The 22,018-nt window shown below is 43.1% G+C and overlaps 1 protein-coding gene across 2 annotated transcripts in view; it reads right to left on the reverse strand.

Moving 5' to 3' along the window:
- The window catches only part of klf8 (Kruppel like factor 8), a 62,143-nt gene that overhangs the window by 28,272 nt on the left and 11,853 nt on the right, over positions 1-22,018 (reverse strand). For both annotated transcript variants that reach the window (XM_028595611.1, XM_028595610.1), the window contains exon 2: positions 532-879. In XM_028595611.1, coding sequence (XP_028451412.1) covers positions 532-879 — 348 coding nt within the window. The remainder of the gene's footprint in view (positions 1-531; positions 880-22,018) is intronic.

The raw sequence follows: 22,018 nt of genomic DNA on the forward strand, positions 1-22,018 counted from the left end.
TCAAATCTGGACTCCCTTAAAGGGGAACTATGCAGGGGTTTTTTTAGCTTAATTTACCTTAACTGAACAGCTTCTGAGTCATTGGAATGGTTATATGGACTTTTTACGGGTTGAATGGTGGTCGTCTTGCTTCCCCCTAGCGCCTTGCAACTGACTCAGCGTCAGGAAGTATCGCGTGATATCAGGTCTCGCGATGTAACGAATTGCTTTACGGCACTGCACACATCCATCCAGGAACCAGCTGGTAGCGATGGAGTTTTTCACACTATCGTCATGGCTGAGCCGGCAAAAAAGACGCAGAAAGCTAGGAAAGCATTGTCGGGTATAAACATAATGAAATCCTGCTCTTATAATCCGGAGTGTTAACTCTGCGTCATCAAACACGCCTGAACCTGAGCGACACGGGGCGGCGGCCACACCTACCCATGCCCACCAGACTCTCATCTCATCTATCCGTTCATCCACAGACCCTCCACCCTCTTCTAACCAATCAACCAATCACCTCCATCCACCCTGTCTCCCCCTCCTCACCGTGCACTCCATCTCCTCCGGCTCTGGTTTGATCTGTACAGAGGGCATGACTGTCTCGCCCTCCTCTTCCTCCTCCTCCTCCTCCTTCTCCTTCACAGACTGTGTCGCCACTTCCTCTCGCTCCTCTTTGCCTGCTTCCTCCTCGTCCTCCTCCTGAGGCGGCCGAGGCCTGGTCACCGGCTCCTCCTCCTCCTCCTTCTCTTCCTCTTCCCGGTCTGCCGGCTGCGGTGGCGATGATGACGATGGCGGCGGTTGATGCTGTTGGGTCAGGGCGCTCTGCTTGGCCGGGCTCCTCTGCTTCTTCAGGGCGCCGACAGCACTCTTCTTCTGCTTAGGAGTCGACTGGCACTGAGGAGGAGGAGAAGAAGAGACAGAAGGTGAGAGGGATCTGTGACAAATGGAGGAAGAAGGGTAGAAGGTAGGGGAAGACAGGAAGGGGCTGAGGAAGGGGAAGAGAGGAGGTGATAAGGGGGTGGGGAGAATGGCAGAGAAAACAGGGGAAGGAAGGGTGAGAACAATGTAAAAAAAAATTTAATAAAAAAGCCCAAACTTTCAGGCCAGTAGGAGAGGGTGAAAAGAGGGGATTTGCTAAAGGATTTGAGGAAGGAATGAGGAGTAAAGTAGGCAGGGGGAGAAAAAGAAGGAAGCAAGAAATTTGAAAAAGGAGGAGACCAGATAAGAGGCCAGGAGGGGAGGAAGAGGGGGAGGAAGACAGGTAGGAGAGGAAGTAAGACAGGAAATGGCATGCTCGAGTTTGGAGGGGGAAAAAAAAGCATGATTACAAGCATTACCTCTGCTCTAAAAGCTGGCTAAAGAAAACCCCTTCTCAAAAATCTGCCAGAAGAGGGGGGTAAAAACACACACACACAGAGAACCACATTCTGTTTAAAAAAGATAGAAAATGAAAGGCAAAGAGAGAGACAGAGGAGGCAGAGAGACAAAGACCTAATCCTGAGGCTGCCAGTGAGGGAATGAGAACGAAAGAGAAATAACAGAGACACAGACTGAGCAGGGAGGAGTAGCAGTGAACTGACCCCTCCCTCCCTTTCAGCTCAGGCAGGCGGACACACCCTTTTCTGGAAGCCGAGCGAGAGACACACACACACACACACACACACACACAGAAAAGGAGAGAGAGAGGTGTGGGGAGTGCTGAGGCAGAGGGACTCAACACACACACAGACACTAGTAATGCACACACCTCTTCTCTTCTTTTCTGTCTCCATTTTCTCTCTATGTCCACTTCCTTTCTCTGACATCTAAATATACTATGATTCTATCTGAGAATTACTAGCACCAAACAAATGTTGGAATTTTTCTAAAGATGTAAATCATCTACTTGAAGGTTTCCAAAGAATGGCAGCATAATATGACTTAAAAATAAAGTGAGGTGTAGCATCAGTTATCATTTGAAATATGTTGTTATCCTCAACTGTCTATCAACGTGAATAAAGCTGCAGAATTACTTTCATTGTGTTGTAATTTTAGTCTACAAACCATATCCTCTTCAAAAGCAGTAAGTAAGCAAGTGTGCAATATGAAATATAATCTACATTTCGATATCCTCTATATTTCTCTGTCGATGCTGATTGATTCTGCTGACCCACCACTTTGAACACTGCAGATCTACACAAGTAGTAAAAGAGATGACTTCCCTTCTGATTTTTTTCTGTCTCTTTAAACTCGGCTGTTGCTGATGCGACTGCGGTTACAGACAACATTTCAGGGGAATTTCTTAGAGTTGTGGTTATGAAAAGAAATCTGACTTTGTGAGATCTGCACGTCCACATTTGAGCTGAAATGACATGTAAAGAGCTGTATTTCTTTACGTCTATTTGCCTGGAATGTGAGCCTAACACGATTAAGCAAAAGCGGAAACATATTGTTGGGTCGCCCGATGAACGTAGTTGTGTGATTAAACCTGTACACGCTAAAGGAATGTCACACAGGCCGATCCAGCACGGCTTGGGCTACATCTACTACGTTTTCATTTTCAAGCGGCGTTTTGAGACAAAAATAATTATGAACAACAATGGCGAAAAAGTAAGATCAGGGATTTATTAGCTTGGACAGACGAGGTGGAAATGTTACTGAAAGGTAAAAGTGATAAGACCGACTGACTCGTGAATCGTCGTTTCCAAAGGGACCGTCCATCCAGACTTCAAAGCAACTCCAGAGTTTTCAAACCAAAACGGGAACAGCAGTGTTTCCTAATGTGTCCGTTTTAGGGGCTCGGGAACGCCAGAGTAGCGCAGACGTGAGGCATAAACATAGCAAAAGATACCCGTTTTTGAACCAAAACTTAATAGTGAAAATTAAGCCTTAGTACTGATCATGTCATCCTTTGCGAGCAAGCTTCACACAGGAAGTCATGGTGAAATGACTTCACGGCATCTTTCTCACAGTGCAAGAGGCGCTCAAATACACACCCTTGTTCTATACTTCCTCTCTGCAGTAGCGACCCTGCTGTACAACCCACTGCTTATCAGGGGAAATAGTGTTATGTACAGTATCTCCCATATACTGTAAGGATGAGGGTTAGGGTGTTAGCTAAGCACATGCTTATAACATTAAATGTTATATTAAGGAACAGTAACTTGTAAAAATAGCAATACAATCATTTGAAAATAAATGTTCAGCATTCAGTAATAACTTTTGTAAAAGATAACATTTTAACAGTAAAAGAATAGACATGTCAATGTTTGATAGTTTTTTAGACATTGAAGATTTAGTTAATGTATTCAGTGGAGTTCTAGAGTAAATGTACTTACTGTGCTGTATACTTCAAAAAATTGGAAATAAACATTGCTACAGAGCCGATTTTCTTTCTTTCTTCATCCTGAATCCAGTGCCGAGAGAAGCCATAATAAACAGTCCATGCCAGCCTAAAAACAACAGAATCCCTGGACTTTCCTACAGTAATACTAACAAGTGTTTTTAATCCATTTATTTTGTGTACTGTGTTGTGCCTGGTACTGCAGACAGAGACTGTTGCAATGCAAGCTGGCATGTCACCCAGCTCCAGGGGATTCCACAGCGAGGTGTGGCCTCAGCCAATCAGTCTGGGTGTGGCCACAAGCACCACCCCTCTCACACACACACACACACACACACACACACACACACACACACACACACACACACACACACACACACACACACACACACACACACACACACACACACACACAGGACACACACTGGTCTCTCAGTCCCAATCACCATTGTGATGGGACAGAGCCCCCTCTGTGTCTCTAGACAAAGGTAAACGCAGCTCGATGCCACACCTTCCCCCCAACCAACAACCCACACACAGCCAGGCTCTGAAATTACACCAAACAACCTCCCTAAAACATATGAAGTATCATGTACTTTCTATCTCTTGGTCTTTAAATCTCTTTATTACGGCGGTAAGGCCAAACAGACCATGTAACACCGCTACCATTGAGTTTGAGCATTTTTTTTCAGCCAGCTAAAAACTGAGGGCAAGTGAGTTTGATGGGGGGGTTTGATGTTTTCAAACTGTTCCCCTCTGCTGGCCTCGTTAACATCTGTTCTCTTCTGTGATTGGCCACTTCTTCTCTGCCTTTCATGTTGGACCTGCCCATTCAGTTCTGTGGAGGTATCATAAATACAAATGTCTCTCCTTCAACAATCAAACAGATCCTGAATGATATCAGACACCCTCATCACCTTCTTCTAATCGTCTCGTCAAGTTGTACATTTACCCAACGGAAAAACAAACAATGTAAATGTAATGTAATGTAAATGTTATCAATGATTGGCTGTCACAGGATGGAACCTCAGGAGGTGCTTTATCTCACAGCCAAATCGCATTCTGGATCCTATGTTTTCTCATCCCAAAGCTGTTGGGGGAATTTTTGCTAATTAATAATAGAATTAAAACACATTTGATGCTCGACAGTTAGATGATACGAATCACCCTTTTTAGTTGTGAAAGCTTCATTGTTGACATTTTTAGGTCTTGAGGAGGGAGGATTTGTTTCTGTCTGCAAACGGCACAGCTGAAGAGCAAAACACCTTTAAGGAAACTACCAACTTTTTAAAGCCACCTTTCAAATCTACAGAGGTTTGAGCATCTGATATGTGGAAAAAAAGATTTTTGAACAATTAAAAAAAACATTTCATAGACTTTTTCATGTTTTAAGTCATATACAAATTATCTTATCTCACACTATTCTTAGCTTTCATATGCAGCAATGATTTCAAAGTTGAAAACAGATGTGTGTGATATTTAGCTACAGCGAAAGGCCTTACATTCTGCATACTTGTCTTAGCACTATTATGACTTGTGAATTCTTGTTTACAGAGTCCAAAATAAATCTGCTCAAAAGGTTTCGGATTGGAGGAGTAAAGTGCTGTAGCCAGACCTGGATTGAATAGGATTTGCAAATAATTCCTTAGTGCTTGTTTAAACCTAATCTGGAGCTCCAGCTAGGTGGAGTTCAGACGGAGCCACATAAGCAGTAAATTACAGAAAAAAAAAAAAAAAACACACTGAATTAAAATGTTAAGTCGTTTGAACTTTCTGTAGCTGTGCTTCAGCATACAAACCACACCCATTCTACCGCCCCGAACAGAATTAAGGAAACACTGAGAATCTTTTGCAAATCCGACTTGAAGGGGAAGGAGCACAGTGAGGGGGCCAGGAGTGTGTGTGTGTGTGTGTGTGTGTGTGTGTGTGTGTGTGTGTGTGTGTGTGTGTGTGTGTGTGTGTGTGTGTGTGTGTGATAGACCGAGTGAACATATATGCGCATGTTGCATGTGTGTGTGGAGGAGGGGTCCCACTGTGGAGTTCCAGGAATAAGAAGGGTGGGGTGGGGTGGGTGTGACCCTGTCAGCCTCTGATCCTACCACAGGAAGTCATGATGGGGGAAGAGAGGGACAAGTACGACTGACTGACAGACAGACAGACAGACAGACAGACAGACAGACAGACAGAGATGGGACCTTTTCACTGTCACTGCAGAGTGGAGGAAAGAGCAAACCTTTCTATAATCTGATTCGAGAGTCAAACGACAGACAGCGCTGCGGAGGAGGGTCTGGCGAGTCCACACAGCATTCTGGGATGGGAGAAAAACATGCCCTGGTTTATTGGTATTTCTTTAAACCAATCACAATTGTCTTGGGCGGCGGCGCCATACGGAGCAACAGCACCTCTGCAAAATAGCCTCGGGAAGGAACTTGTTTCGGTGGAACATGTGTCCGTTCAAAAGTTGTTTTAGTCGTGCAACAGAAAATTCAGATTGGACAGATAGTCTAGCTAGCTGTCTGGATTTACCCTGCAGAGTTCTGAGCAAAGATTAACCATAGTCATCATAAATCAACCAGAGAGACTGCAAAGCATGTTTTAGAACTGGCTTGAATGCATAAAGTCAATGCAAAGACCCGAGTGGATACAAGCAAACTCAAATCTGCTCAGCAGTGTGCAGATTGAAGCAAGTTAACAAGTTTCTAGCCTCTTTTCTGTGAGCAGCTGCGCCTTCTCTCTCTTTTATGCCATTGTTATTTGAATATCTTTGGGTTTTAGACTGTTGTGATGATACATTTTCACAATGATTGACATTTTATAGACTAAAGGATTTACTTATGATAAATCAGTGACAAAAATAATTATTTGTTGGAGACCCTAAAAATCACCATAAGGGAACACCAGCTAATTAGGCCAAAACTCACTGACTAATAGTTGTTCTGCAGCCGTCCACTAGATCTGTCTCTGGGCTTCAAACAGGCCAATCTCAACATTTTTTACATCTATTTTTAATCGGTAAAGGCAGATTGAGGGTGAACTGAAAATTCTGCTTCATCCTCATACGGTCCCACACATTCACACCCGCTCTGAACAAACAGTCTGTCACTGCTGAGCTGTAGGGAGCTGAGGAGAGGAGTCTTGTCAGGTTTCTGAGGACGGTTTGGACATTGAAAGTAGATGGCAGTAAGAAGGCACATATGATGGAGAGCTGACTGGTGGGGTGCTGGATGGACTTGTCATGAATGCTTCCCAAACATTTCTACTTCGGATTCAGACATAAAGGAATACCCTTATAAAAAAAAAAAGGTTAACAGAAACCTCAGGATTTGAGTAATTGTCTCTTCCTCTCACCCATAGCTCAGTCTGTCTGTAAAGGCCTGCTTTGTGTTTTATAGTTCTTACACTCATGCAGTCATCTGACAACAGAGACAGAATGGCAGCATGTGTATTGTGCGATTAGATATATTAAAACACAGTGTAACCCAGATTTTCCACTGGGCGCATCTGTGCTGCGTTCTGGCTGAGCCACGGTTTTGTCTTCAGTCAGGTGATGAAGAACATGAGAGTACATGAGACACAGCCATCTTCTAACCGTAAACAAACCGGGAACTATATTCTCAGACAGGCTTGCTGCAAAGAAAATCACTCCGCCCAAGTAGCAGAACTTCGCCTTCTGAGAATATAGTTCCCGGTTTGTTTACGGTTAGAAGATGGCTGTGTCTCATGTTACGTTGTTTTTTGTACACGCTGTGATTCTACAAATCACAACTTGTAAATAGGAAAATGTTGGCGTTATTTTGTTTATTATTATTATTCGGAGCAGTAGGATTGCTGGAACCTTTCACCTGCATGTTATGTGCTGGCCTGCTGCCACTGGAGCCGTCAGACAGCCTGATGAGAAGGGTATGTATGTATGGACTTGTCTAACTCTGGGAGTTACAGTGAATAAGCAAAATTCCCAATAAGTCGCCGTGTTCCTTTAACTACAAGCGGAGCTAACTGGGAAATTAAACTGTGGTCATCTGTTTAACTCGCCTATATCAGATACACCGATGTGATTGGTGCAGCACGGCTACAAGGGCATAGTTAATGAGCATCATTACTCAATGCCAGAGTGACTCGCTGAGCAAATTCAAATTGTGCTCTCATGAGAACTCTGGATTTCCAGGGTACTGCACCTCCGGAAAGCAGCGGAGATGCGCCCGGTGGAAAATAGGGGTTGGTGCAGACAATTGTTGCTTCACTGCAATGTGTTTTCAAAGCTCTGTTCTCAGTGGGTGAAGGTCAAAACAGAAAAAAAAAGTCCACGTAAGTTTATCTGGACCAAAGCAAGAACATTAAATTACAAAGAATGGCATGCTGTTCCCTCCTGCTCTCTGTGATCACCTATACTATGTGTTAATATAGACAATTTCTATATTGTGTTGTTCTCATTTACATATTCTTCTGTTTCTGTTGTCAGACAACGAAGCCGGTATGAAATAGTAATTTAATAGCAGCTCATAAGTGACTGCTGTGCTGTGTGATCGCCTATACTGACAATTACAATGAGACATTAAAATAAGTTACAGGTGACTTTTGTGTTTTGTAAAATCTCCATTTTCCTAAAATACCAAGCCGGCAATCTAAGATCTATCTACTCTGAATGTTGCAGGATTGAAACTGAAAGAAAAATAAATATATTTTTTTAATTAAACAGGTTTGCTGCAGACATACTGCAGACATACTCTTAGACTCTGGGATGTTGTTAATAATATGTTTTACTATTTTCTGACAGACATATCTAAAATAATCAAAACATAACCAGCGGGTTTAAATCTATTATTACAGAATCTCTGGAAAATAAAAACTCTTGCTGAGCTTATTTTTTTTACAGTGCGCGTGAGAGAGAGAGGGTGGGACAGAGACACTATCTGGGTCAGTGCTCTCCTCTCTGTCACTGCTGCCTCTCTCCAACACCCCCGGCCCTCTGCGCGTGTTTTGTGTGTGTGTGTGTGTGTGTGTGTGTGTGTGTGTGTGTGTGTGTGTTGAGCGGGGGGAGGGGTTTTGCCCCAGTCAGCCGCACTCTGTTCATGCCCATATGTACACGTACACGCTTTACGTATGCCCACACCCATGAACGCACACGCAGCACTTTTCCAAAGCATTTCCAAAAAAAAACCTATTAAAGGAACACACACACATATACACACACATGGACACACACACGGACACACACACACACACACACCAATCAGTCCTTTTCATCAGAAGTGCAAATAAAGATAACTTGGCTCCATTTGGCTAAAATTTTTAGTTTCGGTCCATATTCTGTTAGACTCAGTTTCCTTCAATTGTATTGTTATTAAACTATACAGCAGCAGCTTCGCTGTGAGTACAATCAGCATGAGAAGAGGAAGAGAAATAATTGAAAATAAAAGACAGGCGGAAAGTTTTTTCTCTTCCCATAACGGCTGCCTGCTCATGCCGCTGTGGGTTCATTCTCAGTTCATAGTGGCGTCTAACATCCTCCCAACACGCTGTCTATAGCAATCAGATATAAAATTATCATTTATCAGTGAAGCGAACGCAAAAGCAGTCAAAGTTCAGGTTCCGTCCTAGTGGGAGGTTATGCATCTTTATAGATTTAATGGCACTTTGAGGGTTATTTGGACACGTTTCAGTAGAGAAGGAAGTAAAGGGACAAAGACAAGGTGCTACAGGAGGTCCAGACTGGTTACAGATTGACCAATAATGGCAGTGTTAGCATTAAAAAGGTTTCCCAGTCACTCCTTCACCAAACCAAGTCTGTCACGTGGCTTTAGAAAATGTAATTATTCGCTGTTCCTGAGGATGTTGAGACCTTGGTGGTGATGTCCATTTACAGACAAGACTAGTTCAAGTGCAGGTCAGAAGCTCGGTGCCCTGATATTTCCGAAGAGCCGCAACTACGATTTACGTAAGTGAGACATGCCTGCATCAAATATGGTTGATATTTGTGATTCTTTGCTGATTGGTCAAACAAACTAATTCAGTGTAATCAGTGTCTATCATCTGTACTCTACCTGAGAGTTCCTGATAGTTTGACCTTTAACTAATCTGAATTGTATAAGAACATGCAATGACATGGACCAAATTAAATTGCAGAGAGAAGAGAAGAGAAGAGAAGAGAAGAGAAGAGAAGAGAAGAGAAGAGAAGAGAAGAGAAGAGAAGAGAAGAGAAGAGAAAAGAAGAGAAATTGGGAGAGGGCAGGGAGGTCAGTTCCCATTGGTTTCCAGTTGAGGGTCCAAACATTGCACAACTCCTGTAACTAGAGTCCCTAACACACACACACACACACACACACACACACACACACACACACACACACACACACACACACACACACACACACCTCCCCTTACAGCCTCAACCCTGAGAAGCAAGAAGACCCCCTCATAGGGAAGGAGGCTTCGAAGCAAAATGAAGGAAAAGTCTATGTGTGTGTGTGTGTGTGTGTGTGTGTGTGTGTGTGTGTGTGTGTGTGTGTGTGTGTGTGTGTGTGTGTGTGTGTGTGTGTGTGTGTGTGCGTGCTCATACATATGGTGTTTCAGCGATTAGGGTCAGAAGCTTTTGGCCTGCATTTCCTTTATATAGATAACGAACACACACGAACACACACACCCCTCCCTCTTTCATTTTTCTTCCCCCTTTTGACCTCCCTCACTTTATGTTTCTGTGTGAGTGCGTGCGTGTGGAAGGGTGGGGCCTGGTTAATAAGTTGCTGAGATGAGACGAGCAGTTGGGTGTTTGGTGGAGGCTGGTTAGGTTCTAAAGGGCTAGGCCCCCAAAAAATCTGTTGTGTAACAGGACATTCTGTGCTTACTATCCTGGCAGTTTTTTTTTTAGCACTTGAGATAACTCAGCGGGCAATCAGACGGAAAACATTAAAACTACTAGAGGGGCTGTGTTGGTTGGGGGGTGAGGCTTCAGGTACCGGAGAGACAATTATGGTTTGATTTTTCAAATTTCATGAAAATATCAGAGGCTGAGTTATTTTGCTCAACAGATGTACAGTGTAGATACAGTCAGATGATAAATCATTCCTCCCATAACACTGGGATTTCCATTAATTATTCTCAGCCTCTCATGCTTCTCCATTTATATGGGTATGTTGCATGCAACTGCCCGCCATGTTGCTGTGGCCTGAGGCTCGCTGTATCAAGCAGTGCCATCTCTATATTGTCCTCCAAGGACGGAGCAAAACACCGACTGGGAGAGAGAGGAGGAGGAAGAACCAGTACGAGGGCACTGAGTCAGAAAAGAGAGTTAAAAGGAGCCTAGGAGTGGAGATTAAAGAGGGGTGGACGAGGACGAGGTGAAGATGCGGGGTAGAGAAAACTAAAAATCGTAGTCAAGTCAGTGTAAAATGAAAAACAACACTGCGAGGGAAGAGGAGTAAAAGGAGGGAAACCTTTGTCACCCTCTCTTGCACAGCTGTGACCTTACAAGCATATGTCTTCCTCCTCCTTTAACTCATTCCACTTTCTCTCCTCTTCACAACCCTCTCACAATCCTGCACTGTCCTCTCAGTTAACACACACACACACACACACAGACAGCACCGAAGCTCCACGTCTACTTCTTCTTCGCAGTGCTGACAGAGCAGACAAACTTATCTCCAGTCCCCAACCACTCCCTGACAGTTTCGCTCACTCCACCCCTCCTTCAGCTGGTGGGGCGACCACCGCCTCTTAAAGGGCCAGGGTCCTCCTTAGAGCGGCCTCCCCTGCAGCTGTACGCAGGGTTCAGGACAGGAGGTTGCTGCAGGAAGTTCAGAGCTGGAGCTGCTCTGACGCTCATGGAGAAACGCCGAAAGATAAGATGTGCTGAGTGTCCGTGAGCCCTGGTCACCATGGATACTCGGTGATCTTGAAAAGCCTGTCATCGTGCCAAGATCAGGAGTACAGAGTGCAGAAGAGCTGAGTGACTCGGATGTTTTCACTCGCACTAAATAGGTTAAATATTAAATAAATGTTAAATGTAATTAAAATCATTTTCAAAACAATGAACTGTATTCCACCATTATGAATGGCATGATCCCAAAAATGTCACATAAGTAAAACAAAAATTCTAATTTTGTTTGTTTTTTAAATGAAGCTTTCTCTGAATCCCTACTTTGGATGTCAGAAGCGTAGCCTGTACTGTAACTGTTTCAGCATGAATACCAACCAGACCCTCTGAAAAGACATTATTTGCATGACCATTATTTGTTTGTCAGACTGCCTCATTTGTTTGTCAGACGAAGGAAGAGAGTCTTAAATACATAAATTAGGGATGCGCCGAGATATCGGCCGATCATTGGTTCCAGCCGATATTCCCCTTGTTGACTGCCATCGGCCTGCCTACAAATAAGATGGAATTCACGGATTAAAGTGGCCTATGTTGATATGCTGTGTGGCATCAATTTTGTGCTTGCTAAACAATAAATAAATAAAGCAACAGTAGCTGACATATGCTGCTCCTGCTGCAGCTGCTGACGACTACTAAGGCTGCAGAAAGGCCAATGGCTGGACACGACTGTGGTGTGACAGACGAGGGCAACGTGTGGGTTGTTTACAAATGAAAGTGAAAGAAAATGTCTCCTGTGTGGGAGTATTACACTGACTACGTTTACATGTACATAATATTCCGTTTTTGGCCATTATTTTCCGAAAAAGGCAGTACTCCGACAAAGCTGTTAACATGGCTAATGAAGGTGAATATTCCACTAAGATTCCCGTTTACATGCAGCTGTGCAAAATATGATAAACATTTTTTTTTTAAGTTTTCCAACGTTGGCGGACACAGCCTCCCTCTTTCATTCCTTCAACCAGCTACTTGAAAAGGTCGGTGTTGCGATGTTTGCGCATATTCAAAAACCTGTTGATAGCCAAGTCTTCATAAGGTTTAAAAGTGAATGTATCTTCTTTTCGTATAAGCATGCATTTTTAGTGCACTGTTGGCTAGTTGGTTTGTGTACAGCAACCATAGCAACGCATACAGCTGATCGTAAGACGTAAACAGGCAAGAGGCCATGAACTGTGGTAATAACCCCGATGGGTCGCATATTCCGAATACGCTGTATACATGTCCAAAGAATGTCCAACGGTTTAGTCTCCCAGAATTAAGAAAAGCATGGTTTTCTGCTTTTTATTTCTAAATGTGTTTCCACTTAACTGAAATATTAAAAATCACCATAACTGCAGTAACTCATGTTTTTACATGACAACAGCATAGGAAACACAAAGCACGGTTGGGGTTTGGGGTCCAATTTGAACGTGCACCATACCATCGATGTCACAAGTGTTTCACAAATTTCCTGAAATTCAAGGATTACGATAAAACGGTTCTCTCTGTCTCTGTAACACACACACAAACACACACACACACCTTAGCTAACCTCAGAGTTGAATCGAAGTGCAAAGAAAGTCAAGACAACAGCTCTGACGACTTCCTGACAACAACAGGAGAGACGAGTCAACAATTCATTGGTCACGGGCTCAAAAGTCACTGCTGTTGCAGAATATTCTCGCAGAGAACATGAAAACATGACATGCAAAGAGAGATAGAGAGAAAGAGAGAGGGGGGGGAAGCAGAAGAAAAGTTGGAGCAGTTGGAGTAGTGAGATGGAGAGAAAGATGAGAGATGGAGGAATTGGAAGGAAGTTTGTCTCTGTGAGTAGATAATAAATTTGATTCACTCATGTTGCCAAAAACAAACACAGACTGCTTCAACCCACAAAAAACATTTTGTGTTAGTGTAATTTGGATTTTCTTTTTCTTCCTTTTTCATTTTGTATGGAAATGCTTTAAGCACTTTCCTGTTTTTTGTTTTCTTTGCCATCATTACAACAATAGATTGGCTGCTTTCATTGCCTGGTTGAGTGTTTTTTCGCACTTTCAAATTCTGCATTTTGGTGCGGTCGTGCCAGATGCAAAATCGACACAATAAATTATTTTATGAATTAATTAAAAATGCACTAAAATGCCGGCAATGGTATCTTTTCATTTAACAAAATTCTCCAATCAACATTGGATGTCGTCCTACCAGCCAACTTTGGGTTAGTAGTAAAAAAGTATTGAGGTCCTAAAATTAAATGTACAACTCTGCATTTACAAACACAATGAATATATCACTGTCTTTTATCAAAGTATACCGAATTGCCTTAAGAACCTGTATTTGTACGAAAACTACAGTATATTGATCATCATTGTATGACATTATATTACCACTGACTTTATTAATCCACCGCCTTCCATTATGATAACATCAATAAACTGCTCCTTTGCTGCAGCCACCCAAACAAACCATTAGATGCCTATCTGAGAACAGCTGCGTAACTAACCAATCACCCGGCAACATCCACCAAGCCGACTGCCAACTTTCCTGCACCAAACCTCTATATCTATAGATAGATAGATAGATTTTTATTATGGCATTTCTCTGACGTCCACAAGAAAAAACACTGCAGGGAGTCAAGCACTGCAAGCTATATTTTATGTGTAAACTATATAAATAATAAAAAATAAATTAATCACATTAATGACACACCAGGAACACATTATTTATTATCACGATATTTGAAGCTTTGTAAAGTTGTGTTGGCGAACATGATACCACAGCATTGCCTCTTTGCACATCCAGCAGACACAGAGCTAAATTAGCATTCAGATGGAGTCGTGTTTCCGTCCACCTGATGAGTCCAAGTCAAATATTCATGAGGGAAAATATCCGGTTCTTTAGCTGCTAGACGTTCCATTGTGTTCACCAGCGAGTCGCTAACTAAGTCTGTCTGCTGTTAGGTTCTGGGCAGTGGAAAGTGAGGCTGTCAGAGCCTTTGCTCTTAAAACAACTGGAAACAAGGCTGATGAGAGCACGAGACAAAACCAAAACAATGAGCCAAAAGTGGGCGAAGAGTCTGTAATTCAATTCAATTAAATTCTATTTATAGTATCAAATCATAACAAGAGTTATCTCAAGACACTTTACAGATAGAGTAGGTCTAGACCACACTCTATAATTTACAAACTAAATATTCAGATACAGTAATTCCCCCAAAAGCAAGCATTTAGGCCGGTTACTGCGTGGCGTGGCGTGGCGTGAGCGTGGATTTTTCTGTCTTTACACACCAGAAACGTGTCTGACGCGGTGCTGCTGCTGCTAGCCTGGTCTGGATACATGTATGTTTCCCATTGATAAAATGAAATACCATGTTAGACATAAATATATACGGATTTGATTACAGCAAAGACAGGTGCAATATTAGAAAATCGATTTTTTTTTTTTAAATTACATTTATATCTGCATTTATATCAAAAACTAGAGACTTTCAAACATCAACATGTCATTTATTAATATGTATTTGTGTCTAAACGACTTATAAACATCTTTTTCCTATTCTATTTAGCCTGGAAATGCTTCCAACACGCTTGCGTGTTGCGTGAAAAATAGGCGTCGGTTCTATTTCTAGGAGGCACGCGTTTTCGGCGTGTCACGCAGTCAGCGTGTAAGCTCTAACCTGTTAACATGGAAGCCGAAATAAAAACGGATAGGCCACGCAGCTGACACGCTCGCGCGACGCATCCAGTGTGTAACCGGCCTTAGCGCGACAGTAGCGAGAAAAAACTTCCTTTCAGGCAGAAACCTCGAGTGGTGAGGAAAACTTCCTTTGGTGGGCGGTTGTTTGACAGTGCCGGTTGGGGGTGCGATCAACAGTGGGAATTAAAGTAACAATAAAGATAACGGAACTATGACTAGAGATAGTAGTTGTAGAAGTTGATGGCGTAGCAGGGCACTGCAGGGCATAGCAGGACATAGTAGGGCGTAGCAGGACATAGTAGGACATAGTAGGGCGTAGCAGGACATAGTAGGGCGTAGCAGGGTGGAGCAGGGCGTAGCAGGACATAGTAGGGCGTAGCAGGGCACCGCAGGGCACCGCAGGGCGTAGCAGAGCGTAAAGCTGCAGACTGGTGATTATTCTTTGTACACATCTCACTATAAGTGACCCTTTTAATATTACACATGGCCACTTAGGCCTTTAATTAAAGTGTATTAATGCATTTTTCTTTTTTGCCCCTGTTGTTTAGTTGCAGCTTGTAACCACTGCTGCTCTTTGTTGATGCAGTTTGTCTGTGTTTGCCAGATGTTACCGTGATTTTCCAGGTTGTCTCCATGTTGACACCTTGGATTTTTTGCTTTTGTTGCTCAGGCTCGGATTATTTGGCCTCTTCTGGGGCTCTGTTAGTTGACTCATGTTGCTGCTGATTGGCTCTTTTATGGCCAACAGATGCTGCTTGTTGGCAACCAGCCAAATGTGACCCATCTCTGTAGTTGGTCTCTGGAGTGTTTGTAACAGAAATTTAGTTACTTCAGACCTTTTCTAGGATATGTTTATAAGTTAAAAAGCACTGACATACTACTGTCTTTAGATTCCTTAAAATGTTAGTCCAAAAACAAAAACACAAAGACTGTATACTATATGCAGAGAAGTGCAGAGAAGAACTGGGTGTGTCTCCATTTGGCCGACAGAGAGCTAGAAAGCTAGTGAGAGAGCTAGAAAGAGAGAAGGAGAAGCTGCCTGGCTGTTATCAAACCACACCCTATTGACGCAAAGCACTACTTCCCTATACACCCTCTAATCCACACAAACACACACACACTAGAACTTGTTAGTGTACGCTGCACTAAGTTAAATACATATTACCCTTACATACACGTAAATTCACAAACACACATGCCCAAACCACAAAGTTGTGGTCAGAGCACTTCTCTAAAGCTCAGACTGAATTCAAAGCGCTTGTAGACCAGAATTAACCTCAATCATGAGTGAGTCTGACACACACACTTTACAGGATTTACTTTATTGTCTGTCAGGCCTGTCACTACCAAAAAGGAAACCGAAACAGGAACAACATTCAACAAACATCATGGTTCACGTCCCAGAACAACCAGGGGTCACAGTAAAGGTCTTCGCGGTTCCCCTGGGTTCTGGATTATCTGAGACGCAATCTGGAATTGGAGTCAAGCTGGGTCTAAATTACACCGGGTCTATTCTGTCTAATATAATTGGGTAAAGCCTCAGTATGCTTCAGCTGTACAATATGTTGTCCAACGTCTAAAGACTAGTGTTCATATTCAAAGAAGTGTTCATACCTGTTCCTTATGGCGGGGCAAAGAAGAACTTAGCAAAAACCTATCTTTATAGTCTCGACTCTATGAATCATGGGAATAACAGCGCACACTTTTGGACAATAGATAGGCTCTGTAGATCACTCATATCACGTTCAACTTATGAAAACACAAGAAAGCATTTTATTGGACACAAATGTCACACAAATACACATCCAGGAATTCAACAACACTCAGGCGGAGGTCACTGCCTGCCTTGCAGATACAGTACCTAAGAGTAGATGTAAATGCACCACCTTAAGATCAACTTGGATAAGACCGAGCTTGTGAGGATTCCCACGCCAAAGCTGCCTGCACATGATCCACGGCAAAGCCGGCCAGCAAGGAAACCTGAGTGTGACCCAGGAGCTCCTATAGATTCCTCATGTACAAAATGAGGAGGACTCACCTCTTCCTTGCTAGGAGGAGGCCCGTCTGCACTACTGCAACTCCCCCTGCCACCCTCTGCAGCTAGCTGCTCCGTTTGTGCTCGCATCCAGTTCAAGACTATGGTGGTAGACTACTGAGCAGTGAAGAGAATTAATCCTACAGTAAGACGGTCTCTCGTGCAATTCAGGTCCAAGATGGAAGAAGTTACTTGATTGTCTTAGAAAAGCAGTGAATAGGGAAGTACTTGTGTGTTCTCCTGCAGATATAGAAATTCTGATTATTGGCTTGAAAACAAACAAAAAAATTTAACTTTCACTTTTCTCATTCTTAACAGCTGTTGTCATGAGTGAGTCACAGAATAAAACGTACCACCCAGAGTTCTTGTTTGCCTTTCTGTCTTGGGAATCTTTTGTTGACAGTAAAGTTGGAGAGGAAGATTCCTGGAGTTTTGCTCGGTCAAAAATACTACATCACCACATTAACACGGTAAAAAGACTGACTGCCATTGACGTGATCCAACATACAAAATTGCCCAAATAGTTCCCAATGAAGTAACATGTATTTAGTAGAATAACAGTACTACGCATTTTTAAAGTCGCTCTGTTTTTGCCTGTGCCATTCTCCCTCCATTTTCTATGACCTCCATCACCTTTGACCCCGTTTACACTTCCAGTTCAAAAATCCAAATTGGCTTCACTAAGAAATGCTGCCTGTGTGTGTGTGTGTGTGTGTGTGTGTGTGTGTGTGTGTGTGTGTGTGTGTGTGTGTGTGTGTGTGTGCGTGCGTGTGTGTCTGACCTGCTTATCTGATCATCTCCCTCTCTCACTTTCATCATCACTATTCTCTATGTCTGTCTCTCTAAACATTCCAATAACCTATATCTGTCACAATACACACATCATTTCAGAAACACCCTCCCCACGTCAGCCACCACCCAACCCCCTTCCCCACCTTCCTCCTCCTCCTCCTCTTCCTCCTCCCCCCCCCCCTCTCTTTCCCCCTCCCACATCCCCTTTTCTTTTCACTGTGGCCGGTTTTGGCAGCGCAGCCGCGGTTGCCATGGTGACAGGATTCTTTCTCCCCGTTAATGACTGTGGCGTGGTTGTTAGGGGGTCACCCTCTACCGGCACCACGACTGCATCAGGGCCTAATCTGAGGTGACACGGCCAATATCCTCACACAAGCACACACACACACACACACACACACACACACACACAAGCATTAACACGGGCATGCACACTGGCATGCAGCAAACATTCACAGGAGCCCACTGAGAAGAATGTCTGTGTATAATTGCATGCACACACACACACACACACACGCTCGACAGACCCCACCCCTCACCACCCTTCCACAACACTCATTCATATAATTCACAGTCACACATTCTCACCAGAAGCACACATTCAGCTACACTCAACCCTCCAATAATGAATGCTCACACACACACACACACACACACACACACACACACACACTTTTCCTTCATTTTGCTTCGAAGCCTCCTTCCCTATGAGGGGGTCTTGCTTCTCAGGGTTGAGGTTGTAAGGGGAAGTGTGTGTGTGTGTGTGTGTGTGTGTGTGTGTGTGTGTGTGTGTGTGTGTGTGTGTGTGTGTGTGTGTGTTAGGGACTCTAGTTACAGGAGTTGTGCAATGTTTGGACCCACACACACTTCCTCTCCATTGAACATCCAGTACCAAAGCTTCTCCTTTCCTTTTCCCTTTGCTACCAAGAGTAAAGACCTCTAAATTCTGGCTGTTGAGTTATTACTTCTTACATAAACATAAATCTCCTATTTCTTTTTTTTATTCCAGACTTACAATTCTGATCCCTAAATCTATTCTACATTCAACTTTTCAAGAGCGTGGTCCAAAAACTCAAAGCACCACAAACATAGACAAGACGCTTAGAATTAAAAGTCGGTCAGCAGGTGTCTGAACATGATTAAATATCTGTGTTATTGGTTGATGTAGCAGCAGCTATGTGTGATAATGATTGTACATGTGGGTTGCATGGGAACGTGCGTTGTTCTTTACAGCATGTCGTAACAGCTGGAGCAATAAGCTTCAGGTAATTAAAGTAATCTTACGAGGTGCTCAGACTGAAAACCACCCTAAGTACAAAGAAGAAAAAAAAAGAACAACAGCATGAGTCTTTTCTGCACGTGCCCCAAAATGACATATAGCCCCTTTCACACACGCACTGCAACCCTAAAATTATAGACAATACCCGGAGCTGTATGAGAGAACACAAATGACCAAATCAGTTGGACCAGACATTAAACAGACTTAACACTCCCGGCTCCATAGTACAAAGGAGGTGTAATGTCTGATTGCCCATTTATGAATAGAGCAGCTCATTGTCGTTGGGTGCTTTCAAACTACCACAGTGGAATTCACGCTCAATGATACAGATATTATCTACGCATTTTTTAGCTATCGCGTGTCATTACACGCATTAAGTCGTATGTGATTTCACGCCATTTAGTCTCTACTGACTTATTTTATGACAAAGTAAAAAAATTCCCATGTGAGCGGTTGCTGGTTAGCTCACCTGGTTGAGCGTGTGCCCCTTGTACAGAGGCTCAGTCCTTGTCGCAGCGGCTGCAGGTTTGGTTCCGACCTGCAGCCCTTTGCTGCTTGTCATTCCTCCTCTCCCTCCCATTTTCCTGTCTTAATCTGTCCTATAAATAAAGGCAATAAAAGCCAAAAATTGTGCTTAATTTTTTATAAGATATCATATAAACCGTTGTATGAGGATATGTTGATGCTATGAGGTTTTGACATTGACTCCTAAACTTACACACGTCACAAACATACTTATTTTAACCCCAACCTTGATCTTAGTCCTTTCCTAAAGGGTTTTTGGTCGAATGTACAACTTTAACCACGTGTTTATAACTGACGAGTTGGATATGAAAATGGGCGACATTATATGACACGTGAAAAGCTTAAAATGTGTACACATGACACGCAAAATGTCCTTAAAAGTAGCAAGTTTATACACTTTGAGATCACGTTGAGGTTTCTTTCCTTCGTGTGTTTCAATTGGCAGAATTACCACTGTTGCTAAAACTGCAAGCCTCCAACAGAACCTGTTGGAATAATACTTAACAGCAACATTTGGGCACAGTGGCCATCATCATGTTGTGGAGGTTCTGTGGATGAAACGCCTCCAAAAGAAAAATTAACTCACAGACGTAGGTCTGGGTATCGAATTCAATACTTTTTAGGCACCGACCAAATTGCCTCTAAAGTATCAAGTATCGAAAAATGCCTCGTCATTCAATAACCAATTTCAATACATCAGGAGTTAATATCATCAGCATCAGGGAGCCAATAAGCATGCAGCATGCTTCTGCCAAGATCTGATAATGTTTGTGATTGGCTGTCTAACGTTACACGTCGTAGAGCCACGCAGCAACATGGCATCATGACTTTGCGTAAACATACACGCCACTTTCCTAAAGCCAAGTGGCGTGTTATCTGTAGCATTTTCAGCTATCCACGTGTATGTCTACGCTGTATACAGCTGATGTAAACATACCTACCACGTGGCGTTGCCACGTTGCGTGTTATCGCGAGAACGTGACGTACTATCGCGAGATCAACGTCACACGTGAAAAAAAAAAAAAAAAAAGATTGGGTTTAGGAAAAGAACACATGGGAAAGGCTTTAGTAACACAAAAAAAACACAAAAATATGAAAAATAACAACAAAAACACGCTTAGGAAAAATAAACGGTTGGGTTTAGGAAAGAAACATTGGGGAAGGCTTAAAAAAAAATTTAAAAACGGCTGATAATCGGCACACACGGAACACGATCCCAGGTCTCCTGGTTGAAAGTCCTGTGTTTTACCCATCCGCCACTCCGACCAACCGCGTACCTACGTCCCTTCATACTACTCGCTACGGTGAAAATTCACTCGTAATGTAGGTCAATGGCGGGCGAAGTGCGTTGCTAAACACGCTAAAAAGCGATTATGCGTCTTGATAACACGCCAAAAGGGCATACGAATTGGCGTGCCATACATACGCCACTTCATGAGATCAGTCTGCACGCAGGGAAAACTCTACGTTACACAGAGACGGGCTCACGTAGTAGGAGCTGAAAAATCAATAAAAAGATTGGTGCCGTAATGTTGTAATTTATTTTTGTTTTATAAAATTGGTGTCAAAAAAGTATTGTTTAGGAACCGGTATCAAAGTCACAGTATTGGTATCGGTACCTAGACATACTTAGCTCGGAGCTCATGAACAGGGCTGGATGCATATGGCTGTGTGGCTTTCACATTCTGTATTTGGTGTAGCAGAGAAACCATTGTCATGACTGAAATCTATATTTATCTCATACTGTGAATGGACATCAAGCAGGGGACTGATGAAGGGGAAGCCAGGAGAAGAAGAAATGCCAGAGAACATGGACGGGACAGAAAGGGAAGAGACATGAGCTATTATAAACCACAGTCGTAACAAAGCTGTGCTTTCTGAAGCAGCAGCAGCTCACATGACAAACTGCCCGCAGCTTTATGACCTTCAGATAAACTTTGTTCCTAGTTTTAGAGCTGCTATTGTTTCATCCACAAGACTCAGGGCGTCAGCTCCACAAACCGCAGCCATACCGCCGGGCTCCATTAAGGCCACCACCCTGCAAACCAGCTCGCGAACATAATGATAAACACTTACAGGGTGTCTCAATCTAGATACTTCAAGGAGTACACTTACATAGCAGTGCACTGTGTACACTATGTACTCATTTGTGTAGTGCCTAGATTTCGACAGGGTAGTGTTGTCTCAAATCTCACAGCTGTTATGCACTAACCCAAAATGACTCTTCTTTTTCTTCTACTGTTTAAATCATAAATTGCAGCCGGGCTTGTTTTCTCACTAACAGACAGCAGTATTGTGGTACATTTGTATAGTCGTGTTTCACCATTTCAATAGTTAACGCTGCAGCTTCCTCGCCCGCCACATTCACAAGTTTGAAAATACGTTGGTGGCCCCGTGGATTCCACTCCGTAGCAAAGATGACAACCGTTGAGAGCGATTAGTGTCCAGTGTTCCACATTCAACATTTTGACAGCTTTGAGCGCAGCATCCGGGTAGTCGTAGTGCACTGCAGTGTGAACGCACTGTGTACTCAAAATAGCAAGC

The sequence above is a fragment of the Perca flavescens genome, chromosome 13 (assembly GCF_004354835.1).
Source record: "Perca flavescens isolate YP-PL-M2 chromosome 13, PFLA_1.0, whole genome shotgun sequence".
NCBI classification, from domain to species: domain Eukaryota; kingdom Metazoa; phylum Chordata; class Actinopteri; order Perciformes; family Percidae; genus Perca; species Perca flavescens.